Source organism: Haemaphysalis longicornis, unplaced genomic scaffold, assembly GCF_048455015.1.
Source record: "Haemaphysalis longicornis isolate Haplotype H1 unplaced genomic scaffold, Haemaphysalis longicornis Haplotype H1 scaffold_2, whole genome shotgun sequence".
Taxonomy (NCBI): Eukaryota; Metazoa; Arthropoda; class Arachnida; order Ixodida; family Ixodidae; genus Haemaphysalis; species Haemaphysalis longicornis.
In genome coordinates this window covers 186,120,131-186,143,450 of record NW_027526295.1, presented here as the reverse complement: position 1 = coordinate 186,143,450, position 23,320 = coordinate 186,120,131, and the positions used below count along the sequence as shown (strand labels likewise).

The following is a 23,320-nucleotide window of genomic DNA, read 5'->3' as shown; positions in this document are numbered from 1 at the left end:
CACTGCGCGTGCCCAGAGGCGGAAAAAATGGTTGTCAGCATGCGCACGTGCACTGGGTACCGTAACACGGACCGGTTGTCCGCTCTGCTATAACTCTCCGTTTTCTTCTCTCTCCAGACTAAAAATGGACCTGAACGAAACACTTCCCGTTCTCCCCAAAACTTGTTAGCTCGAATTGGCTCCGGGAGCGACTTTCTACGAAACCCCTTTCGTTTGGGTCCGTTGAAGACAACAGGGTTTTGCTTTAATGCGACCGTTCGCCGTAGTGACTCAAACAACAACGAAGACAACATCATAAACAGTGTGTATTCCCACTTTACCGCGCGCAGCCGGCCTGGAAGTGTCGAGTGGCCCGGAACTGTCTCCCGGAACCGGAAGTCGCGGCAGTCCCGGCCTCGAAGGCGGCTCGTCGCAGCTGTCAACGGACGCGGCGGCCGGCGGGTCCGGCTCTGTATCTTCGTCGCTGTCCCCCTCCGCAGCGGGCGGCAGCGGCAGCAGCAGCAGCGGAGGGGGCTCGAAGAAGAAGCACAGGCGCAACCGCACGACCTTCACCACTTTCCAGCTGCACGAACTCGAGCGAGCCTTCGAGAAGTCCCACTACCCGGACGTCTACAGCAGGGAGGAACTGGCCATGAAGGTCAACCTGCCGGAGGTCAGGGTGCAGGTGAGCGCCCCTTCCTCCCCCGTTCATTCATTCATTCATTCATCCAAGGACGCGAGTTCGATTCCCGGCCGTGGCGGCCGCTTTTCTGATGGAGGCGAAAAGCAAAAACGCCCGTGTGTACGAGATTTCGGCGCACGTTAAACACGTTAAAGATCCCCAGGTGGTCAAAATTAATCCGGAGCCCTTTACTACGGCGCGGTTCATCGCTTGCGTTGCGTCGGAGCGTTAAATCCTACAATCAATCAATCAATCAATCAATCAATCAATCAATCAATCAATCAATCAATCAATCAATCAATCAATCAATCAATCAATCAATCAATCAATCAATCAATCAATCAATCAGTCAATCAATCAATCAATCAATCAATCAATCAACCAATCAATCAATCAATCAATCAATCAATCAATCAATCAATCAATCAATCAATCAATCAATCAATCAATCAATCTTCATTCGTCACCCACCTTAACAGCCTCTTATTTCTTACGGTCACTAGGGCAGGTTTCGTAAGCCTAAGGTTAAAGTTGGTAATCCCAGTCCACCGGGGAGCGCAGCCAGTTTTTGACGATTGTTTGTGTGGTCGCTGTTGCGCGTCAGTTTGCACCACATACATAGCTAATGCATAATTAGAACGGCCGGTTTGCCTACTCTGGATATTATCAAACAATAACATTCATCGTTTAGTAGTTCAAACATGAAAAACCGTATTTTTTTTTGTTAACATGGGCCTGTATTTGTGAACGATTATAGAAAACTACTCGTCGTAAATGGATTAAGTTTGCTGCGCGCTTACTAGACATGCAAATTGATTTTCTGATGAAAGTATATTGGTTTCACCGTTTAGATGCTTTCACCTGACTGCTGTAGAAAGCAAGAAATTGGCGCAGCTTGCACTCATGGTGCAAGGCTGGAGAAACAGCACAGCTGACGGCCCCTCTCCCTTCATCGGAGATCTGGCTGTTGCGCCTCACGGGGAACTTGCCCTTGAAAGTTTTCTGTGACTGGCAGGCCCGGATAGTTTCATCCGCAGGAGGCTTTCACATCTCTCCCAAAGTGGACCGCATTAGCACCCGCTAGAAGCCGTGGTACCCGGCTTCGCGAACTCGGCGTCTGCGCTCCCCACTTCAGGCACGAAAGCACGTGAACTGGAGACTAGAAGAGCCCGCGAGAGATCACGCCACGAACACTGGGCGGAGGGTTCTCGAACGTCGAGCTGGCCGAGCGCTCTTCATGAGAAACGCTCATGTGCTCTCGGTAATTTTTCATTGTATTTTTTTCTTGTAACGCTGGACGCCGGAACCAAGAGCTTATACAGCTGAGCTCTGCTGTTAAAAAATCGATATAAGTTGTTGTTGTTAACGGTGGTCATTAACGGGTGGTCTTGGACTTGCATGATGTGCCGGCAGTTGCTTCCTCTATCAGTACCTTTTACACGCTATGCGCGGGAGATCACAAAGGGTCACTTAGGCTCGCGTCCTTCAAACACTGCAGGATCATGGGCAAGACGTCTCTCTTTGTAATCCAATAACCGTTATGACGTCATCCAACGAGTCATGTGGGGCAGCTCTCCTTCGAGGTTCTTTAAAAAAAGCTGACCACTCCATCGCGAGGTGTCGGCATTCCATGAAAAAAATGTCCGACGCCACCTGTCACACCATACGTTGGACACAGAGGAGAGGAAACAAAGTTTAGCTTAAGAAGATACGCCGGTGTTCCCGCTGAATTTGACCGGATGCAGAACAGTAACGACGCCTCAGTCCTCTTAATTTATTTGGTAACATACGATTGGTGTTTTGGTCGCCAAAATGATCTAAAATGCTCTTCAATTACGATCTTTAAAATGCGCCGTTCATCCGAAACCACTTAAAAAAGTAAACGCAGTTCCACGAAGTGCTAAATCTGCTGAAACAGTGTAGCTGTGGGTTGTCTTTAGGAAGATTCTTTCGAGCTTTGGCTTCTTTCTTGTGCGTAATGTTAAAGTCGTCTTAGCGGCTAACAGTCCTACAATTTTTTTACGGATAGTTCCGGTAAAACAGCAGCTACAGACGTTTTCTGTAAACATACGCCTCCGTAAATGGCTACACTAATTTTTTAACGCCTACAACTTCACTGTGAGCTAATACATAATGACAAGTAAATGAAACTCAGCGTAATGGTGGAATGGTAGTAGCCGCTAGTTGTCATATAATTTGTTTTGGAATACTTGTGGTAACACAACAGTTCAAACAGTTTCTGTAATCATACTCCCTCCGCAGATGGTCATGCTTCACTGCGCAGCATGCAACGTGAGAAAGCCAGCGTCAAAAACCAAGCTTGCAGCGATTTTTTTTAAAAGTCAGCTTCATCTCTAAACACAAAAGCATTGCTGGGGAGGTATTTTTCAGAGAAAATATAAGCCGTCTTATATATATATCTATATCTATATATAGATATCAATATATATATATATATATACGTCAGAAGATGATGCAATTGGCCCAGTGAAAATACCGTAGAGCGAACAGACGTACGGGTAACAAACAAACTTTATTGACGTTTCGGCCTGGGACGTCAGAATGGCGTTGTGAACTTAAACCTATGGACTTAACCTGTCGACTTAACTTTGATCACCCTGTATGTATATATATATATATATATATATATATATATATATATATATATATATATATATATATATATATATATATATCAAAGTTAAGTCGACAGGTTTTTTTAAAAATAGGCACTTAGATTTACGCGAAGACCACCTCTACAGTGAGGTTATGCGCCCAGGGGGACACATAATAAGGAGGTAATTATTGATGTAGGTGGCTTAATTAATTAAAATTGATTAAGTAACTTTTTCGTGGCTACAGTAACCAGACATGTTTGTATTGGAAGGTTAGACGCAATCGTGTTTCTACGCAGTTTCAATTGACAGAATTCTTCTAGTTCATCCGTAGTCCGGGATATCAAATGGCGAAGTTTAATTGCCGATCGCATGATTACGCATGCAAGACAGTCTGCACCGGCGCATAGCTCCTCCCTTTTGTTCTGTGTTTCCATAGCGGTTCCGAGTGCTGTAGATTGCGATAACGCCAGGCAAGAATGAATGGGTGCCAGTTATCACTTTTTCCTGTGCCTCCACCCCTCTGTCGAACTAAACACCGTGCACAGCAGGCACGTCACAGAAGCGAGGAACTTTGCGCCGGTGCAGACTGTCTTGCATGCGTAATCATGCGAACGGCACTTAAACTTCGCCATTTGATATCTCGGACTACGGATGAACTAGAATTCTTTCAATTGAAACTGCGTAGAAACACGATTGCGTCTAACCTTCACATACAAACATGCCTGGTTACTGTAGCCACTAAAAAGTTCATTAATCAATTTTAGTAATTAAGCCTCCGAAATCAATAACTACCTTCTATTTATATATGTCCCCCTGGGCGCATAACCTCCCTTTAGAGGTGGCCTTCGCGTAAATCTAAGCGCTTATTTTAAAAAAAAACCTGTCGACTTAACTTTGATCACCCTGTATATAAACTGTGGTTGATTCCTCTGTCATAGGAATCGGTGAAACACGAAAGTGAAATGTGCCGCGAAACCGGCAGCTGAGCATGATTAGCGGGTCGGCGGCTGTCTTGTTGGTGGGCTTGGGGAGCGACGTCCTGCTGGCGGGTCGCTTCGGCAAAGGTGTACTGGCGTTATACGGCGTCAGTGAAATCTTGGTGTACCCCGGCATAAAACACTTTCGTGTTAAAATATAAAACTCGAAAATGAACAACCCGAAGTATAACGTACTCAATGTGCAGGGGTGCACCCTTTACAGGCCGCTTGCTTTGTTTTACTGGCGTCATATCTGTGACGGATACGACGTCATGAAATCGTGGAGTATCCAGGAATAAAACACTTTCGTGTTAATATACTGGGAAGCGGTTTTCGCGGGGTGGAGAAGTCTGCTCCGGAGGGAGCGTGACACGATACCAGCAGCTACCGTCGTCAAGGCAATCGCTAGAACAGCTCCGCTGTTAAAAACGAGTCTGCGATATCGCTCCACGGGAAATCTTGTCTGCTCCTTCGTTGCATAGCCCTCCTACGTGTGAAGGGAGCCACTGGAAGCGAACGCTAAGGCCGTTTTCTTTTAGCTGCGGAACGAGACGCAAAGAGCGTTTGCAAGCTCTGTGTGCGGGAACTCCATGTTGCAGAAGTTGTAGGGCTGACTTGTAGTCCCTTAGAATTTCCGCACTCTACACGCGAAGCGATTTAATTTTTTCACGGCCGCCATTGTGGATGACATCATACGATCAATGCGAGCTGTCCAAAAAACCTTCATGCCGGGAATCACAAAGGCCGCTGCGCTGGTCTTTAATCCTCTGTCGACAGAGCCGTCCGTAAACATGCGAACACAGTCTCCCTACATCCGGTCCAAGTGTTCAAGTACCAAAACCTTCCCTTCGGCCACTGCGGTAAGTCTCTTCGAGCGAATGCCCTAGATTGCGAGCCGGCACTCGAAACTCTCGAAAGACCGCGGGGGTTCCAAATTATGTTGATTCTTCTACCATTGTGGGTAGATAACGCTCAGAAGGTTCAATGCCGCGTGAATCAGAGATTACTCCCTTATTCGAAGACGCCTGAGCAACGCCTTTCCGGCATGGGACTCTCCCAGCTGGACGAGCTATAAGATCAGCCGCCGTAACGCTATACAGCGTAGCTGTGGAAACTGGGACTCGTAAAGGACCCTTTTATTTGCCGCCGCTTAGGTGAACTCCGAGAGATATCTTCTTTCTTTTTCGCTGAAGAGCTTCCAGACGAGCATACTTGGACTGCGAGGGAAAAATACAGGTAGTTAGTAAAGAGCCCGGCTCAAGGTGAGCGCCGAATGTATCCAAAGCACAGATTACGGGTGACTTGCTAATAAGCTGCAGCAATTCATCGAAGCACATTTAAACGGGGTTCCAAAGACGGGATGAGAGATTCCAGGGTCTGCCTCCAGAATAGCTTATAGTCGATGGTGATGCCGAGAAACTCAACGCGATTAGCTTACCGGATTGTCAAGCCACGTAATGTGAGCTTCAGGTGCGAAGCTTCCCGTTTCCTTCGAGGGAACAAAATAAAACAAGATTTTTTCGCGGATACAGTTAGTCCCACCGACCAAAGATAGGCTTCTACCGGATGGACGACTCCTTGAGCAATCACAGCCAACTGTTCATGCTGATACCCCAAGATACAGATGCACATCTTGGGTGCGTATATTGATAAATTCACTGACTTGCAACCCTGTTTTAGTGGCCCAGGAAGGCCGGCCGTGGCCGCATTGAAGATTATAGAGGACAAAGCACTTCCCTGAGGCACAGCTCAAGATACACTTTTTGTGGTACTTAGAATGTTCCCCGACCGCACCTGCATGGATCAACCCGTAATGAATGCGTCCACAAAACGGAGATTTCCCATTACTCCTATTTCTTGTAGCTTTGTAATGATGTAGCTTTGTAAGACATTGTCGTAGGCTTAAGAAACGTAGAAAAAAAAACAAAAAAACGTCGAGGACTCTGTCTTGCGCGCACAAGCGTTGCCTGAAACCAGTCATGCGCGACGAAAGCCTTTTCTTAGTTTCGAGCCACCACATGAGCCTGGGAGAATACACTAACAGATAACATTTACATGGCCCAATGAAAATAAATTATATTTTGTGTACACGCCGGTAACACATGTATTTTCCTAAATGGTGACTGCATTTCGTTGAGAACTTCTTTAGTTATTAAAGCGAAGTTTTCAATGCTTTACTGATGGCGTCCGGTGCACAGCAAAGATCTGGGAGCAGTGGGTTCCACGAGATACGTCAATCATATCATACACACACACACACACAATTGAACAACGGGGAGCAAAGGCCTACAATGTCCATATAGCATGGTTCCGTCAATGAACGGAACCGTTCCTGCATAGATCTGACGTTTGCAAACGAGCTGTGTCGCGTCACGATGGCAGAACCCCTAACCATCTACTACAGCGTTCCATACTGTGCAAGTGTAAAGCCGTCGATGCAAGTGGGAACGTGTAAATGATAAAAATTACCGAATCAATAAAGGCAATACAGTTAATAGTGTATCCATTAAACTAAGCGATTAAGTGCTACCCTGAGTGATTATTACCCTATGTTAATTCTTGTTTTGACTTTAGCACGTTGCCATGTGGATCGCGAGCAAGATAGCCTCGCATTTTAACCATCGTCGTCCTTAAACGGACGGGTGTTATAATGTTTTAGTTCTAAATATGTCAGTCTAAACCTATACGCAGGAAAGAATTACAGTTCAACATATGGGACCATTCATGTGTGCTTATTGCCATATCAGCCAGGGCTTACATGTGCAGTAGTGTGCCGCTGAGATGGTTGGGTTGGAAGACTTCCTGTCCTCTTCTTTCAACTTTTATAAGCAATGTACTTTGGTGCAGTAAGTAAGCCTGCTTTAGAAGAGCTTAGGGCACTGTACAGTATTTCAAATCAAATAAAATCAAACTTTATTTTCCTTGAGCATACAAGGAGGGCGCAGTCACAAAAAGCTGCACGACATGGTAGCTTGGCGAGGCAACTGTCCCTACATTCTACAGCACCTGGCGACACGAGTTTGTCGTGCCAAAAAAAGAACACTTACAAGATCGGTGTACAGGTCGGATTGGAAAATACAATAGGAATTGGGAGTGTTCAAAAAAAGTCTAGGAAAAGGGAGGGAGAAAAAAAAAACGAAACAAACAAAGAAAAACACACGTACGGGATATTAGTACCGCAATCGTAAAGTTCTTTTATAGGGATACATAAAACTTTATGGAGGTACTTAGTATAAGGCCCTAGGGCTGTCGAATTCTCTTACGCGCAGTTATGTTGTCCCTAAAGATGTCTTTCTAGCTATGCATTTGTGTAGAGTTGTGAAGCCGAATTTGAAAGGGCTGGTGGGTTGAGCTTTGTAGTGATACGTAGCGTCTTTGAACGGGTATAATCCCAGGTACTAGGCCCTTACTAGTTTGATCATTTTATGTGGTTGTTAAGAGTGTCTCCATAGCATTAAATTTGTCTACAGTAGGGAAGCCAAACCTAAATGGGCCAGGCATGTAGAAGGAGTTGTACGAAGGTATTTATTGGAAGGCTCTAGGGCTCTCTTCGGTGTCAGACCGCTTATATGGCTCATAAAAAAGTATTCCTACAAATGCACTATGTGCGTAGTGAAGCCGACTTTAGAAAGGCTTGGCGCATTCGTGAATAGGAAAGTGGCTTACGCATTTATCCGACAGTTCTCACTTGCGAGTTCCTGCAATGTTTTTGTTGTTGGAGTTCCCGACCAGGTACGAGTTTAGAAAGGATAACCTCAGTGAGCGGGGCAGTCATTCACGCTTTCCTGTCATACGATGCAAGAATAATTCACACTGCCAGCCTCTAAATGCGCTCCATTTTATTTGATATCGGCAATGTTACTCCAATATCACAGCAACGGATTCTGAGGCCTTACAATAGTTTTGTACGCTTCTCATTTAGCTTCATAGGTTTAACCTATACGTCTTAGTGAACAAAATTTACATCTTATCTGGTGAAAATAGATTCTTAATTTGAGCGCCCGCAGCAAGGTGTTTAATCTGTTCACGACTATAATCTAATTCGCCCGCAAGGTAACAACTATTGTGCTTTACCATGCACTTAGAAACACGGAGCCATGTTAGGTCGTATGTGTGGTACATTTTCGTAATTATCGTCCCAAGCACAGAAAACTTCGCCTCTCATTTGCGATTTTTTTTAGCCTGCGAAGCGGGAGGTACAAACAGGCCTCGTCACATTTGCGGACCAAAACACCGTTTTTTTCTCTCTAGCCTTCTCCTTTTTGTTTGTCGTGTCCTCTCATTAAAATAGGCGCTGCGTAAACTGCCCCACGAAAATTGTGGCGCGATCACGGGTCAAGAGGTGTAACGATGAAATGAGCGGGCCCTGCAAATTAGCGCCCCCCACGTGCGCGTTTACCGCGAAACTGCTTGCCGAAACACACGGCCACCTTTTAATTGGACTCGTGGGCTACCACGTGCGCTTGGACGGAGGCCGCCACCACCCCTGCCGCTACCTCGTCAGTCTTCGTGGCTTACGAAGCTGCCGTTTCCCTACAAAAAAAACGTGAAGGTGTGGAAGAAGTGGGTGGTGGGGAGAAGTCCGTCGGACGATCGCAATTAACTCTGGTAGAACCCACTTTTTCACTCGGTTGATCCCCAATTCGCCTCTCGCACGTCCCGCAGTATAACCCCTGGAGTGAAAATGGGGCTGCGCTCCCGCGAGGCGGCAGCGTTAATTAGACTCGCCTATTTTCCCCAAATAAAGCGGAAAGGAACCCCTCACGCCCTTGGTCTCGCCCCTCTTTCTCTCTGCGCGAACGCATAGATACACACCCGCTCTTTCTAGAGCTGGCGACGCCTGACGGCCAGCTGGGGTACTGGTGAACTCGCCCCCCCCCCCCCCCCGCCTTCCCCCAAATCCCCCTCCTCAAACGTCACCTCAATAAGAAGCCCACACACATGAAGGGCACCGTCTTATCAACATCGCGCCATTGGTGAGACATGCCTTATTTTTTCTTTTCATCGGATGTGTTCTAGCGCTTCATGTACCGTTAGCCACACGCGCCAGCTTGGTATGGCCTATGAGTGAAAACTTTGCAAGTAGGCTTTGCCTGCGTCTAGGAGGTGTTTCTCCGCCCCGCGAGGCTGCTGGCGGGGCCGCGTTCTCACGACAGCCGCCCACTGACGAGTTTCCTCAGTGCGCCCTCGTCCACAAAGACAAAAAAGGATAACAAGAAAACAAAAGGGGAACATAACAAACAATTCGCGACAGATTCATTTTACGGTTGGCTGCTTCCCACGCAGTCAACGCTATACGCCCATACATACTGGACAGCCTTTTCTTACCTCTTTTTATGTTTGACTATCTCTTGTATATGGGTCTCCGAAAAATGAGGGTGGGCGTGACGCTTGCGTAGTTTACCCCCGAAATGGCTATGTTTTCCTTCTCACTATGTAGGGCATACTCGACAATTTCAGACGCGTGGACCTTTTTTAGTAGGATAGCTGCTGAATCAGATTGATTTGATTGATTGTAGGGTTTAACGCGCCGACGCAACGCAAGCGATGAGGCGCGCCGTAGTGGAGGGCTCCGGATTAATTTTGACCACCTGGGGATCTTTAACGTGCGCCGAAATCTCGTGCACACGGGCGTTTTTGCTTTTCGCCTCCATCAGAAAAGCGGCCGCCGCGGCCGGGAATCGAACCCGCGACCTCGTGCTCAGCAGCGCAACACCTTAGCCACTGAGCCACCGCGGCGGGTGCCGCTGAATCAGGACACACCGTGGATATGTCAGGCATGCGTTGGTGTTAGGATAGATAGTTGGACTTCCAGGTTGAAAGTGTTTCGGTTCATTCCAACTCTAAAAAGATCATCAGGTGGCAGAGGACCAGTGGCGGTCCCAAGGGGGGGGGGGGGGGGGGGGGGCGAAGGGGGCGATCGCCCTCCCCAAAAAGGTCATCAGCTTCTTATTTTTTTGTTTTTTTCGAAGCATTCCACTTGCGCGAGGTTAAATCCCACTTGTGTGAGGTCGCAAACGTGTGGCGACCGTCAAAAATGCGGGCTCGAGTCAGCCGTAGCACCGCCTACGGGGAGTCAAAAACCACTGTGTCGCTTAGTGATTTGTGCGCAAGCGGGTTACACCACATACGCGCACACGCCGGCATGGTTATCTCCTCCGCAGAACTGGCGCAAGGAGGGGAGCGGTTCCTATTCACCCCACACACACAAAAAAAATCGCCCCCCCCCCCCAAAAAAAAAAAAAAAAAAAATTCCCCCCCCCCCCCCCCCCTAAAACCAATCCCTGGGACCGCTACTGCAGAGGACCCATGTAACCAAACCATGCAACCCAACTCCGGCTCAGAGCGCAAATATCGAACGATGGACAATGTTGCGTTGTTTTTGCAGCGCGGCTATTTTTAGACGGTCGCTAGCTTGCACGATCGTTGTGGTCACAACGCCGATAAACCCATCTTTTCACGTAGCCGGAGAAGTGGACAGACGGCCGCTGTCCATGGGGAACAAGCTCGACAAAGTTTGAAGAATGTGCTCCCGCCATTTACAGCGCCACTAACCACGTTATTGGAGGAAGAGCCAGCTTTGCGTTTGGAAAAGAGGTTCTCAGGAAGCGTGTGCGGCAGAGGCGACGGGAAGCGACGCCTCCACGGTTTAACGCACTGACGCAACACCGAATCTGCATTGCCTTGCTCACACTTGGAAGTCCATTTAGACTTACGCCAGTTTCACTGATGAGATCGCACACACTCCCTGAAATAGTAACACGATAACGTTACACTCACTGAGTGATTTTCTATGGGTGCTAGCCGTCCGGAGCAGCTGTGGCTATCAGACGTGCTCCTTAAGCAACTCTGGGAGGACGTCACCACCGCCATCCAGAAACGACTACGTAGAAGCCAAAAACAAGCAACAAGCCATAATGAAGCCGATATGGCGTTATTTTCAGTCGTCGCTGATGACGAATGCAATGGGATTCGGGGGGATTCGCCATCCCCTAGGCGAATTTCGTTGAACATAAAATGAGGCTGTCTGCGTGTAACAGCCAGCCTGTTCGCTTTACATTTCCCAAGCTTTCTTGAAGAGCGTCTCGTCTGGTTTTGTCTGTTTTGTTTTAACGGGAGCGGATGAGTTCAAATTTGGTCTCGACGTGCCAAAGTTGTTTCCGGCGGCTATGCGGTTTTATGGGGCAGAGGACTAGAGAATAAACTGGAGTCAATTGGGACTATTCGACGTGCGTTGAAATCGCGTACACTAGCGTTTTCGTTTTTTGCCTCAGCCACCATATAGATCCCGCGGCGTCGGGGTCATCAGCACGACTCCTTCAGAACTGAGTCACCGCCGAGATAAGTCGGTGACCAATTCAAATTTAAGTTGGTACTAGTGTAATCTTATCTAGCGACACTAGTTGGGACCAACCAGAGAGAGCTTTTGGTATTACGAAGAGTACACTTCAAGCGATTCAATAACACTGGACGCTTCAAATAAATGTACCGCGCATAATTCAAGGCTGGATTTCCGTAAAAGCAGCCAGGTGGGTTGTATATATTTTCATTGCTTCTGTATTAGGAGTGTCTGAAGAGCACTTTCAAACACCTGTAACAATAAAAAAAAACGTTCACAGCACCCCACAAATGTCATCCATACCCCTTCTTTTCCTTACATCCCAGGCCGTTACTTATCGTTCCCTCTCCGAGCACGGTCCGTGGATGGTAGCGCACAAGCGATACAGTCTCTAACTGCGGAGGGTGAGAGGCGTGGTTCGGGCAACAAAGGCGAACGGGGCAATCATGCATTCCGGTCACAAAACGCGGCCGTACACACTCGAGGTGTCGTTAGCATATTCATAGCTCTATTATCGGCGCCACGAGTTCTCCCCCTACCCAAACGTTTACGCGCCCAGATGTGTTGAACCGCGACCGTGTCATACGCAAACAGTGCGGCCAACGCTCGTTGCCCTGGGGGCACTCGGAAAGAAGTGAGAAGCATACACGAACTAGGATAGGAAAAATTAAGAAAATACAACTAAAACAACAGCCCTGGTCTCATGGGTCGTCGCATGGATACCGTGACTGCTGCAGCTGCCCCGGTTGATACGGGAACCTCTGAGGTTGGATCTCGGCGGAAACTAAACGGCCTAATAAAACGCTCTAATGCGTTACTCCATTTTACTTTGCGAAAACCCTCTCTGCGCGATGCGCATACACATAAATTAATGCCCCGGGCGCATGCATTAGACGTGTTGCTGCGGGTGCTTGGGATAACCAGCGGGACGCGGTGACCCGGCGACTTTGGAAGGTGCCGCACAGGTTCCCGTTGCGGCAGTCGTGGGAGCGAGAGTGTGGTACCGAAACACAGAGGCTTAGCGAGCACCACACCATGATGAAAATGCCTGTCGTAGTGCATGTAAGCTTAAGGTGCCCGGACACTCATATCTGGATGGACTAAAATTAACAACGATTATGACACGGCACAAGTAGTTCCGCAGATGGAAAAAAATAAAATATTGAGAAGTAAGGGTGGTTAATCGGCAGACATTCTTACCTGGGTCGTGTTGGCTTTAGCCACCTCGGTGCGGATACGTGAGTGTGGAACCTCTGAAGAGAGGCTGAACGAATGAATGAGGGCGAGGAGGCGTTGGCGACCCACCGTGACTCATCAGGTATGCGTGTCACTGTCGCCCTCGCTGAGATATCACACCGTGACACTCGCTTCCCGGCTGGCGTGCCGAGATTCGTTATTCCCTGGACGACTAAAACCCTTTTCTAATTCCCCTAAATTCCCCTCTACCCCTTACTCTTCTTTCTTCTTAATTTCTTTCTGTTTTGCAGCTACAGGATGGTTGGGTCACTGTCAGAGATGTTGAAGTGCTTTTTGTTCTTTTGGTTGCGGGGTCTTGCATTGTGTCAAACTAGCCGCACTCGACATTAATTAGGTCTAATGCATTCGAGTAATGCCGGCAAGTGACTCTACGGCGTGTCTTCTTCGTGTATAGTCGGCGAAACTGTCTCTTCGAATGACGGGGGACGAGATATTTTTGTGCCCTGTTGAATACGTGGCGACCAGGGGTTCTTTTGAAGGGATCATAGCTATATTCTCGGTCTGCATAATGGCAGAAGAAAAGTCGTTCAGCAGACCTTTTTTCTGGTAATCGAACACATAGAAACCGCCATTGGCTTGTTTTCTAACCCACCTCTTTGGAAATTCCGATTACGTGCTCGTCAAGAGAAAAACTTGTGTCTTCAACTACAAAAAAAAAAATACAGTATAAAATAGGCCTAGCATAAAATACGTAACATACATGAGTATTCGAAAGGGTGTCAAAGGCTAAAGTTGCCCAGCCCACTGGCGTAGCCCCGCCCCCATTGACCATTGTATACATATTGGACAGTTCGGTGAGTAATCAAATCAAATCAAATCAAATATTTTATTTCCAGAATGAATTCTGGACGGTTCCCTGACTAAAAGCTGTGAATCAGCTTGACGAAGGACAGGGAACAGTTCCATTACATAGCAGCCAGCGTAAATAAGGGAGTGTAGGTCAACCTTTGAAAAATAATGTGCTGTACCCATGTAAAATATGTAAAATCCCATGAACCCCAAGGGATAGCGTTTGCCATTAAAGAAAAAATCCTAGGGCATCTACGCTATTGCTTGGAGAGAGAGAACAAACCTTTTTAATTTCGAGCTCAATGGTACAGGATGGTGAGGCCACTGGCCCGGTGGGGGGCGTCCGCTATTCCGGGATGCTCTGCTCCTTGCTGTCTGCTCGTGCCCTCTCTATCAGCATGCGTTGGGTCGAGAGGTCCGCGCTGGACAGCAGGTCCAATCACTGCTCGTACGTGGGACAGGGATCGGGTGTGAAGGATGGGCATTGTTGGCATTCCCAGACTAGGTGGTACAGGGAGCTTGGCTGGGGGCAAAAAGTGGGAGGTATTATAACATTGGGTGGGATAGATATCGTGGAAGGGGGGTACAGCGCGGGTAGGAGTTGGTCTGTAGCCGGCGGAGTGAGGTCGCTTCGGCTCTGACATGTCAGTGTGCGGACCATATGATGAACAGCAAAAGCCAGCGACATGCTCGTTACTGGCGCATGGATAGAGACACAATGATTATTGACATGGGCGCCGCAGCAGTGTTCTAAAGGAACGGAAGCATGCGCTTGATATACCGGGAGAGGGCGGGAAGTAACAGTATTGCCCTTAAAAATAAATAAAGTAACAGTATAATGTTAAGGATTGCATTCCCTCTGGGGTGACTTCTCTTTCCTGCAATATTAACCCTTTCACTCAGAGTTTTTCTTATAGTTTATTTTCACCCCCTGCCGGGTTTTTCTTCCAGTTTCATTCGGTGAAATTTTAGGCTTGTAGTGAAGTACGATGCTCTACAGTACACGTAAATACTTTTTACAGGATCACCTTATCCAACAAGAGTACCAAAAATCAACACTAAATTATTACAAAGGTAATTACCTATTAATAAATGTGCCCATGTGTTTAGAAAAATTTTAAATTGGATATTTTTCACCCATTAAAAAAGGCATCCCGCTGCTAAAGTCGGGTTCAGGCTGTTGCCGCAACTGTCGTAATAACTTTAAAGAATGACGTCACTTCCCGTCTCAGCCAACCGAACTGCGTGACATGCCGTTTTTTTACGTGCATAGACCACAATATGGCTTTTGCGTCGGTATACTCTGAACACAGCCTAACAAGCAGATAGCGAGCCTCCCCTTTATCGCTTTGGTCGCATCGAACTCGCCCCGGCCAACGCCACCGTGTTGCAGATATAGAGATAAAGCGACGTGGAATGCGCTCCATCTGTTGTCTGGGCGCCACAGAGGAAACCATAGAGTCGACGGCCTTTCGCCAATTCAACCTATGGTCGAGAACAATTCCTAGAAATCGAACATGAGTAGCTTGGCGGATGGGGATGCCATTCAGTTCTATCCTGAGACGCGCAGACCGGCGTCGTACACCAGGAAATAGTACTGCGGAGAATTGCCGGTGTGACGTGGGGAAATCACCCAGCCTCTATGGTCAAGTTGCACGAAGCCTTGATCTTGAACCGCATGCTTTGTCAGCTGCCTCTCATATCGCCTTCAGAAACATAATACGAGCGGTTTGAATCCTTACACAGGAAAGGGCTTAGGCTGTCTCTTGATGTCCCTCAAGCAGCTGGAAACAACAAGATCCTCCATGAGGCGCAGTCAACACCCCTTCCTCTTCAGGCGTCTCAACGTTTGCTTATGCAAGTCCTGCGCCTTGGAGAAACAAGTGCTGGCTTAGCATTACTGCGGCATCTACGATTAAGGGTAGAGTCTCGTGCTCATGCAACACCAAACACTCTTGGAGTGCTGTGCCCCAAATGGCCTGGGAAAAGGGCTACTTCGGACGCGCCTTGGTCCCACGAGAGTGTGGATTGTGCATTGACCATCCCTCATATGCGCTCGAAGCGTTGTACACCTATTGCTGAAGCACGATCGCTGGTGCTGGAGCATTTGGAACGGGAATACGGGGACTCTCTGCACATATACACTGATGGATCGGTTGACCCAAAAAGTGGGGTGTGCGCGGCGGCTTTTTTCATACCCAGTTTGAATATTTCGTGGGCTGCCAGGGTGACGCCTTTGGTTTCATCTACAGCGAGTGAGTGTGTTGCCATAGAAGCTGCCTTGCGCCAACTGTCATCGTTTGAAAGGCAAAAAGTCACAATATTCAGCGATTCAAAGTCAGCCCTTCACCTGTTGCAGCGGGGTATACCTGTTGAAAAGACCTGTCAGCGATCCCTAGTTCTACTAAAGCGGCTTAAGCATGAAGGCTTCACCGTGCAATTCCAGTGGATCCCGTCGCACGTCGGTGTAGCAGGAAACGAACATGCTGACAGCTTAGCCAAGGACGCCTTATCTTCTACAAGAACGGTGCAAACGCGGTGCGATTTCCAACGCATACAGAAACAGACCGTTCGCGAGCACTTTAGGCAGCTGTGGCGACCAGTACATCAACCAGTCGTGACGAAGGGCCTGAAAAGAGCCGAAGCCTGTCTGCTCCACCGAGTAAGAACAGACTCAGCCCGTGCACCAGCTTGGCTACATAAAATCAACATTGTTTCATCCCCTTTGTGCCCCTCGTGCAGTGTGACTGGTGACATTGATCACTTCATTATGAACTGCTCCAAAACCAACCCTGAGCGGACGAACTTTTTTCGTGATCTCCAGAAGTTAGGAGTGCCCCATGCTACATCGGAGGACATTATTTTTCCTAAGGACCACTGGATTGTGCGAAGAGATGTGTCTCATCTCCTACTCGGATTCTTGCAGTCCACAGGACTAAGTGAGGTGTGGTGACATTGCGTGTCTGTTATTTTAGGACTAAGTGAGGTGTGATGACTTTGAGAGATTTGATATGGTATTGGGGACGATTAGGTGGAGCAATTGCCGGCAGCTATGCAAGGCTACGTCCGCCTTATTCAACAATACTTACTATTACTACTACTATCCATCTGTTGTCTAAAATTTACCCGACACTATTTACCCACTCACGTTACTTTCCAATAAATGATGTGACATGCCCACAGCAATTTCTTTTTACACGAGATGTCTCGGGAGTAGCAAAGATGCAACACCAGTATATTCGGGCGTGGCGGGGGGTGCAGGCGCGTGGTTGCCGGAGTTGGCTGAAGAGTAGCAGTGAAAGGGTGAACTGGAAACTAAGGTTCATTCCAGTTTCGGCCTGAGATCTAATGTGGGCGCTTGCATGGCTTCCGTCTGCGGATGCCTATCGGCAGGGACAGACGAACGGGGGACATGTCGGAAAAGTTTACTTTGCTTGAACATCTGCGCAAGCTTTAATGTTGGCTCAGGGGCGTGTCTTCAAATATTAATTTTGCATTTAAGTTTGTTCCCGCTGAAAAATCAGCTCTGCCGTAGAGAGAGCACGTTTTGTCTACGAGCACACAGTGCGATAATGACATTTCAAACAGCCTTTCCCGTAAAACGGCAGGTATTTCGCGTTGATTAGGAGCAAATACAGGAAAGAAACCTGCAGTCGGTCTCTGTACTACTTCAATAACGATAACACACACTCGCACGCACGCCTAGTGTGCTACCGTGTTGACACAAGCACAACACTGACGGGCGTACTCCGGGCGCCCCCCTTTCGCCCCTCCTGTTCCCTCCTACCCTCACAGGTGTGGTTCCAGAACCGCCGCGCCAAGTGGCGGCGCCAGGAGAAGATGGAATCTCAGAGCGCGCTGCAGCACCGACTCTCGGGCGGCGGGGGATCGCCTGGCCCCGGCGTGGGGCTGGGGGCGGCGGCCTGTCCGGGTGCACCACCCACCATCCCGCTCGATCCGTGGCTGGCGCCGCCGCTCCTGTCGGGCGCGCCCTTCCTGGCGGCGGCCGCGGCAGCGGCGGCCGCCACGCAGCCTTCCCACCACTACCACCACCACTTCCACCCCGGTGCGCCTCCGGGAGCGGCGGCCTTTCACCTGCAAGGGTGCGTGCGCGCAACGTTCTAAACACTCCTCCCTATACTGCGTTTCATACCGGGCGGGAAGGAACGCTCCGCGGAGTCCGAATGCCCGACCAGGCAAATTATCCGAGAAGGGGCATATCGGACTTGTCTTAGATATTTTTTGTTTCGTTGAGTTTCAGTCACTGTCAAATCTTCCATCTCAGTTTGCATGGCTGACATTTGACTGCGTGATAGTCGTTCCTCCTTTGCTTTGTTTCTACGATTGCAGAATACCTCGTTATTGTGGCATTACACTTTATGTAGACCCTCCCATTCCTACCTGATCTGATAATTTGATATATATATATATATATATATATATATATACGTACGTACATACATACATACAGAGATTGAGAGATAGAAGAAGGACGATAACTCGCTGTAGGGATAAGATAAACAAAATTGATGAAAAAGAATAGATTCAGGCAGTGCACCATTCCTGCAGTTGTGATTCAATGAGAGGGACCTTGATACATGCTGAGGGCTCATACAAAGCTTCCAAGAATTCGTGATTACCTGGTGTGATTTATGTATCACCAGGGGTGCGCAAATTACAATGCACGCTTCCCTCTCTACCCTTTACAACTATGAACTCGTTGCGTCGCGTGGAACAGATGGTGGTTTTCGCCACATTGATACTCATTTGGTGGGAAAGCCAGCTTTGAGTCATTGGCCGGTTTACGTCATCATACTGCCTTTCTCCACTGATTTGCCTCTAGAACATGAAATCGCCAAGCGAAAACTTATTGAATTCCTTTGCAACGTATTCTCTAACTTCGCCCCCTCGGCGTGAACAAAAGAACCTGGCGCTGGTGTCAGCTTCTGAGGGGAAACTAATCTTAAAGGAACGTCACCAGCGTCTGGTGAAACAGGTGATGGTGTAAAAGAGATGTCTAACCAAGGTTATCAATACTAGACGTCCCAAACGACATGTTGTGTTCTTCACTTCCAACCTCGAAGTTTCGGAAATACAGAGGGCACATCAAGGCCACCTTAATGAAGCTGTAAGGTCACTTGCTAGAACTCAGGTTGTTCGAAATCAGGAGCTTTAAGATTAAGCTTTAATGGTAGATGTGGTGCCGCAAAAGGGCGCAACATCAAGGCCGGAAGTTACTCCATCACTGATATCATGATTGCAAGTAATGTAATTTTCAGTTATGGCATAATGTATGCCTCCAGTGACGTCATCTCCCTTGTCCTCAATGCCGTGCAGTGCAGTGACGTGTTTGTTTTTCCATAACTACAAGTGTATCCAAACTCAATAAGTTCACAAACATCGTATCAAAAACTGCATGAGTGTATTTTTAGCCCCTTAATATCCATTAGGTTCAGATGCTATGAGAAATGGACACCACAGACCACACACAAACACACACACTGCACGAACAGCTTGGTACGAGGGTACGAGGATGACTAGATATTTTTGATAAAGTTTCATTACTGACTCAAAGAAAACTGAGTTCGGAGAAAAACATTAAAATAGGCTGAGGTAGGGTAATCGAAAACGGTTATTTTGTCTGAACAAGGAGCGGACATTTCAATACAGCGGTGTCAACTATGTACACGCAGAAGAACATTAAAACTATTCGACCAGTGTCCCGGTAGTGCTTCCAGCAATGATAATCAACTCTTTTATTCTATTTTTTATCAACTGTTCTATTTCAACACCTATAAATTATTAGAAATGAAATGCTCTAATATAGAGCCTGCCCTGCGTGTCAAGGTGCCTATCTTCGCTTTCGGGCCACTAAATGTATTAGGGTTGCAGCCCAGGAGATTTATTTTGTCAAACGGCTTTCTCACTTCCAAAGTGTCAGTATTTATGTATTTTAATAATCATTCCGTCAGCTGAGCGTTACAGACTTAAGGCCAGAAACTAACCACCCTTGGACGGCACATAATACGCGCTTTGTAGACGTGCTTAGATCCAACGCACTTGGCAGTGCATGCATGGGGTGCTTTGAAACTTAATGAGTGAAGGCAGTTAACGTTCAACGCAATGTTTGAATGCATGCTGTCTGCTCTTTGATCGTGTGCTTTTTTCTCATGCCACACGCAAAAGAACTACAAATGTTGCAGGTGGGGACTAACCTGACGACCAAGACGTTTTGGCTTCGCGCAGGATCGCAACTCCGAGCAGCTCGCCGTTGAACCTGACGCTGACGAACGAGCCGAAGCCGCAGCCGCAGCCACAGGAAGACGGCGGTGAAGAAGAGTCGGCTAGCTCGGGACGCACTTCGAGCATCGTCACACTTAGGCTACGGGCTCGCGAACACGTGCAGCTCTTGTGCAAGGGTGTGTGACGTCGGCTCTGGCCGGACGGCCTTGCAGGGCCGACCGTCCGATCGAGGCGGGAATCAGGATTCGCACGAGAGACGAGATAGTGTAAATAGAACGCTACGAGCTTATGCACCTTGTTGCGGCCGTCGTAACGGCTACGAATTCGCTTCCCCGCAAAACACAGCAACACCCACTCACAAAATCGTCGACCCACTCAAAAAGCAAAAGTACCAGGATTATTAAGAAATACTCAGTAAGCCTGCAATGATTCACGTATCAACAGCAACAGCTTTGTGGGATTTATTAAATCTATACGGGAAACAAATATATATATATATATATATATATATATATATATATATATATATATATATATATATATATATATATATATATATATAATATATATACGAATTGGAAAAAGATTGTGTGGGTCTTCTTTCGCGCAGTGCATCTGAAAGAACAATATCGGCGTCTAAGAGAGAGAACCTGACAGACGTATAGACTGACTCAAAAATGGGACCTGCGCTGTGATATCTTGCTACGCAACACCTCACCACCATGTCACAGACGAGGCTACAAAGTTCGAGTCAAATTGTATGCTGGCCAGGCCTCGACATTGATTTCTTTGCGCCTTTGACCGCATGAATCGGTCCTTGAGGTGCATTGCAGTGCAGAAAACCCACAAAATTTTAATGCACAACCAACACTTAAATTAGACACGTTAAGACGCTCATGCGCAGAGAAGGAAAATTTTAAATAGCGTTTTTATGTATGGGTTATTGCATAAACAAGACCTTTTAGAGTAAAAAAAGGAATGTGTACAAGCAAATAAAAAGCAGCGCGTGTTTCAAAGGCACGCTTTACCAACAGCCTTAAACCCGCCTCACCACAACTCACCTGAACATCTGATAGTGCCCACGAGAGGTGCCAGGTAGATCAATGAGGAAGCCCAGCAGGCGATTTCATTCAAATATGGTCTGTGGGTTAAGGAAGTTCAAGAATAACGTTTTGTGCTGCGGGGTGTCACATTCTTTGAGTCATATCACACGACCGGCGTCTTCATCCGTCGAGTTCGCCTCCCTTCGACGCCATGAATGGTCGTTCACGTGAAATATAACAAAATCAAACCCAGAAAAAGTATTTGGAGTGCTTGGCACTTGCAAGGCACTTGCAAGTCGTGATGGTTTGGTTGTTTTGCAAAAATAGTGGATGAGAAAAATTTCCTACTAATTTTCCTTCTTCTTTTCTTTTTCGAAGCATAATTGAAGCCTGTACTAAGGTGATGTGGAGCAAATAATTGGTTATTGTACTGAGTTCTGAGTCCGCGCTGAGTACAAATACAGGTAGGATACATTTCCAGATAGTGTAAGTAGCTTAGTTGGAATTCTTTAAAACTGACGAACACCAGGATGGTGGTGGTGGTGATGATGTTTATTGACGGGTGGACCTAGCCTTGCGTGGTATGCCGGCAATTGCTCACCCGATCAGCACCTTTTTACCGCTATGCGCGGGAATTCACCATGACTCGCTGAGGCTTGTGACACGTAAAAATTGCAGGATCAAACGAAAGATGTCCCTCCTCGTGATCCAATGGCCTTCCGGGAAAATTAAATCGTTCAAAGAGGCATGCGGAGCGGCCATCCTTCGCAGTTCTTTAAACAAAGCTAACCGTTCCTCCGCATGCTCTCGGCAGTCCATAATAAAATGACCGATGTCGCCTGTAGCACCACACGTTCCACACAGAGGTGAAGCGATAATGTTCAGCTTATGGAGCTACGCCGATGTCCGCGCTGAGTTGGTCCTGATCCGGAACAGTGAGGTTGCCTCTGTCCTCTTCATTCCTTTTGTGAGAAACATCTCACGGTTGTTATTTCGCATGCTTGTCGCTGAGCTCTTAACTTATATTAGCCTTCGGGAAGACTCTACTGGAATGAGCATGCCTTTGAATACAATACAAAACTAAATTTATCGCACAGGATACGACGAAAGCTTCCCCCTGTGGCTTTGTTCTTTCTCCTATGAATTGCAAGCGTGACTCAAGTGTTTGTACATAACATAGAACTGTTTGCTTTGAGTCTTCTGCAATATAAATATGTATAAAGAAAGAAAATAAAAATCTTTATGAATCAACTTTGAGGCACTGCTTGCACAGTTTGTATTCTTCGTTTTGAAAGCGGAGCTTTCTATGCCAAACCGAAGGCAACGTTGCCCCAAAACGCACTGTAGGAAAGTCACCTTTCTCTGTCGATAATGATGATCGCGAAAGATGTGAAGGGCAAGATGGTTGGAACGCAAAGATTTTTTTTTTTTTGATCGAAAGCCAATGTCTTCAAACTCGAAAGTCAAAGTCCGAAATCACAATGGTTACGCCCAGAAGGCACTGCAAGAAAGCCAGCTTACACAATGGGTTTCCACGAAGGCATATTAAGCGCATCAAACAAACAAACAAACAAACAAACAAACAAACAAACAAACAAACAAACAAACAGACAAACAAACAAACAAACAAACAAACAAACAAACAAACAAACAAACAAACAAACAAACAAACAAAGAACAAACAAACAAACAAGCAAGCAAGCAAGCAAACAAACAAATAAACAAACAAAAAACAAACAAACTATCAAAGAACAAACAAACAAACAACCAAGCAAACAAACAAATAAACAAACAAAAAACAAACAAACAAACAAAAAACAAACAAACAAACAAACAAACAAACAAAAAGCTTCTCTCGGGAAGAACCGAATCTTGGGAATACCAGGTGTTATGGAGCAAACGGCTAACCGAATGCGTCGTACCGACACGGTCGAATCAGTTCGGATTTTGGACTTAGACTCAGGCTGCACGGGAGAAAGCTTCGCTCTTCAACCATGTTTAAATTCCCTTAAGGTACGGGCTTTGATTTTTTTTTTTTTTTTGAAGACAGACTTTCGCGGGAATTCTAAAACGAGTATAATGGGTGCCCCATAACAAAACCTCAATTTCCAGCAAGGAACAATAATACGTAATGCGAACTAATGAAGTTGTTAGAGCTAGAGTTTATGCGTATCTTGTTTCTGACTAGCTTTTGGGCATGAAACGTCTCGAGTATAGCTTATCCCGTCTTTACAAAAATCACTATGTCTGTGAAGCTGGACGACCAGCGGAGCTATGAAGACTGACCAGTGGTATGTGTTTATATATATATATATATATATATATATATATATATATATATATATATATATATATATAAACACATAGAGAGAGAGAGAGAGAGAGAGAGAGAG

General features: G+C 46.9%; 1 protein-coding gene across 1 annotated transcript in view; it reads left to right on the top strand.

The window, feature by feature from the left end:
• LOC144167558 (retinal homeobox protein Rx1-like) overlaps positions 1-20,396 on the top strand; it is a 52,535-nt gene extending 32,139 nt beyond the window's left edge. Inside the window, exons 2-4 of the mRNA XM_077696787.1 lie at positions 330-664; positions 17,437-17,744; positions 19,888-20,396. Of these exons, the coding sequence (XP_077552913.1) occupies positions 330-664; positions 17,437-17,744; positions 19,888-20,068 (824 nt within the window). The 3' untranslated portion in view covers positions 20,069-20,396. The remainder of the gene's footprint in view (positions 1-329; positions 665-17,436; positions 17,745-19,887) is intronic.
• Positions 20,397-23,320: the final 2,924 nt, after the last annotated feature.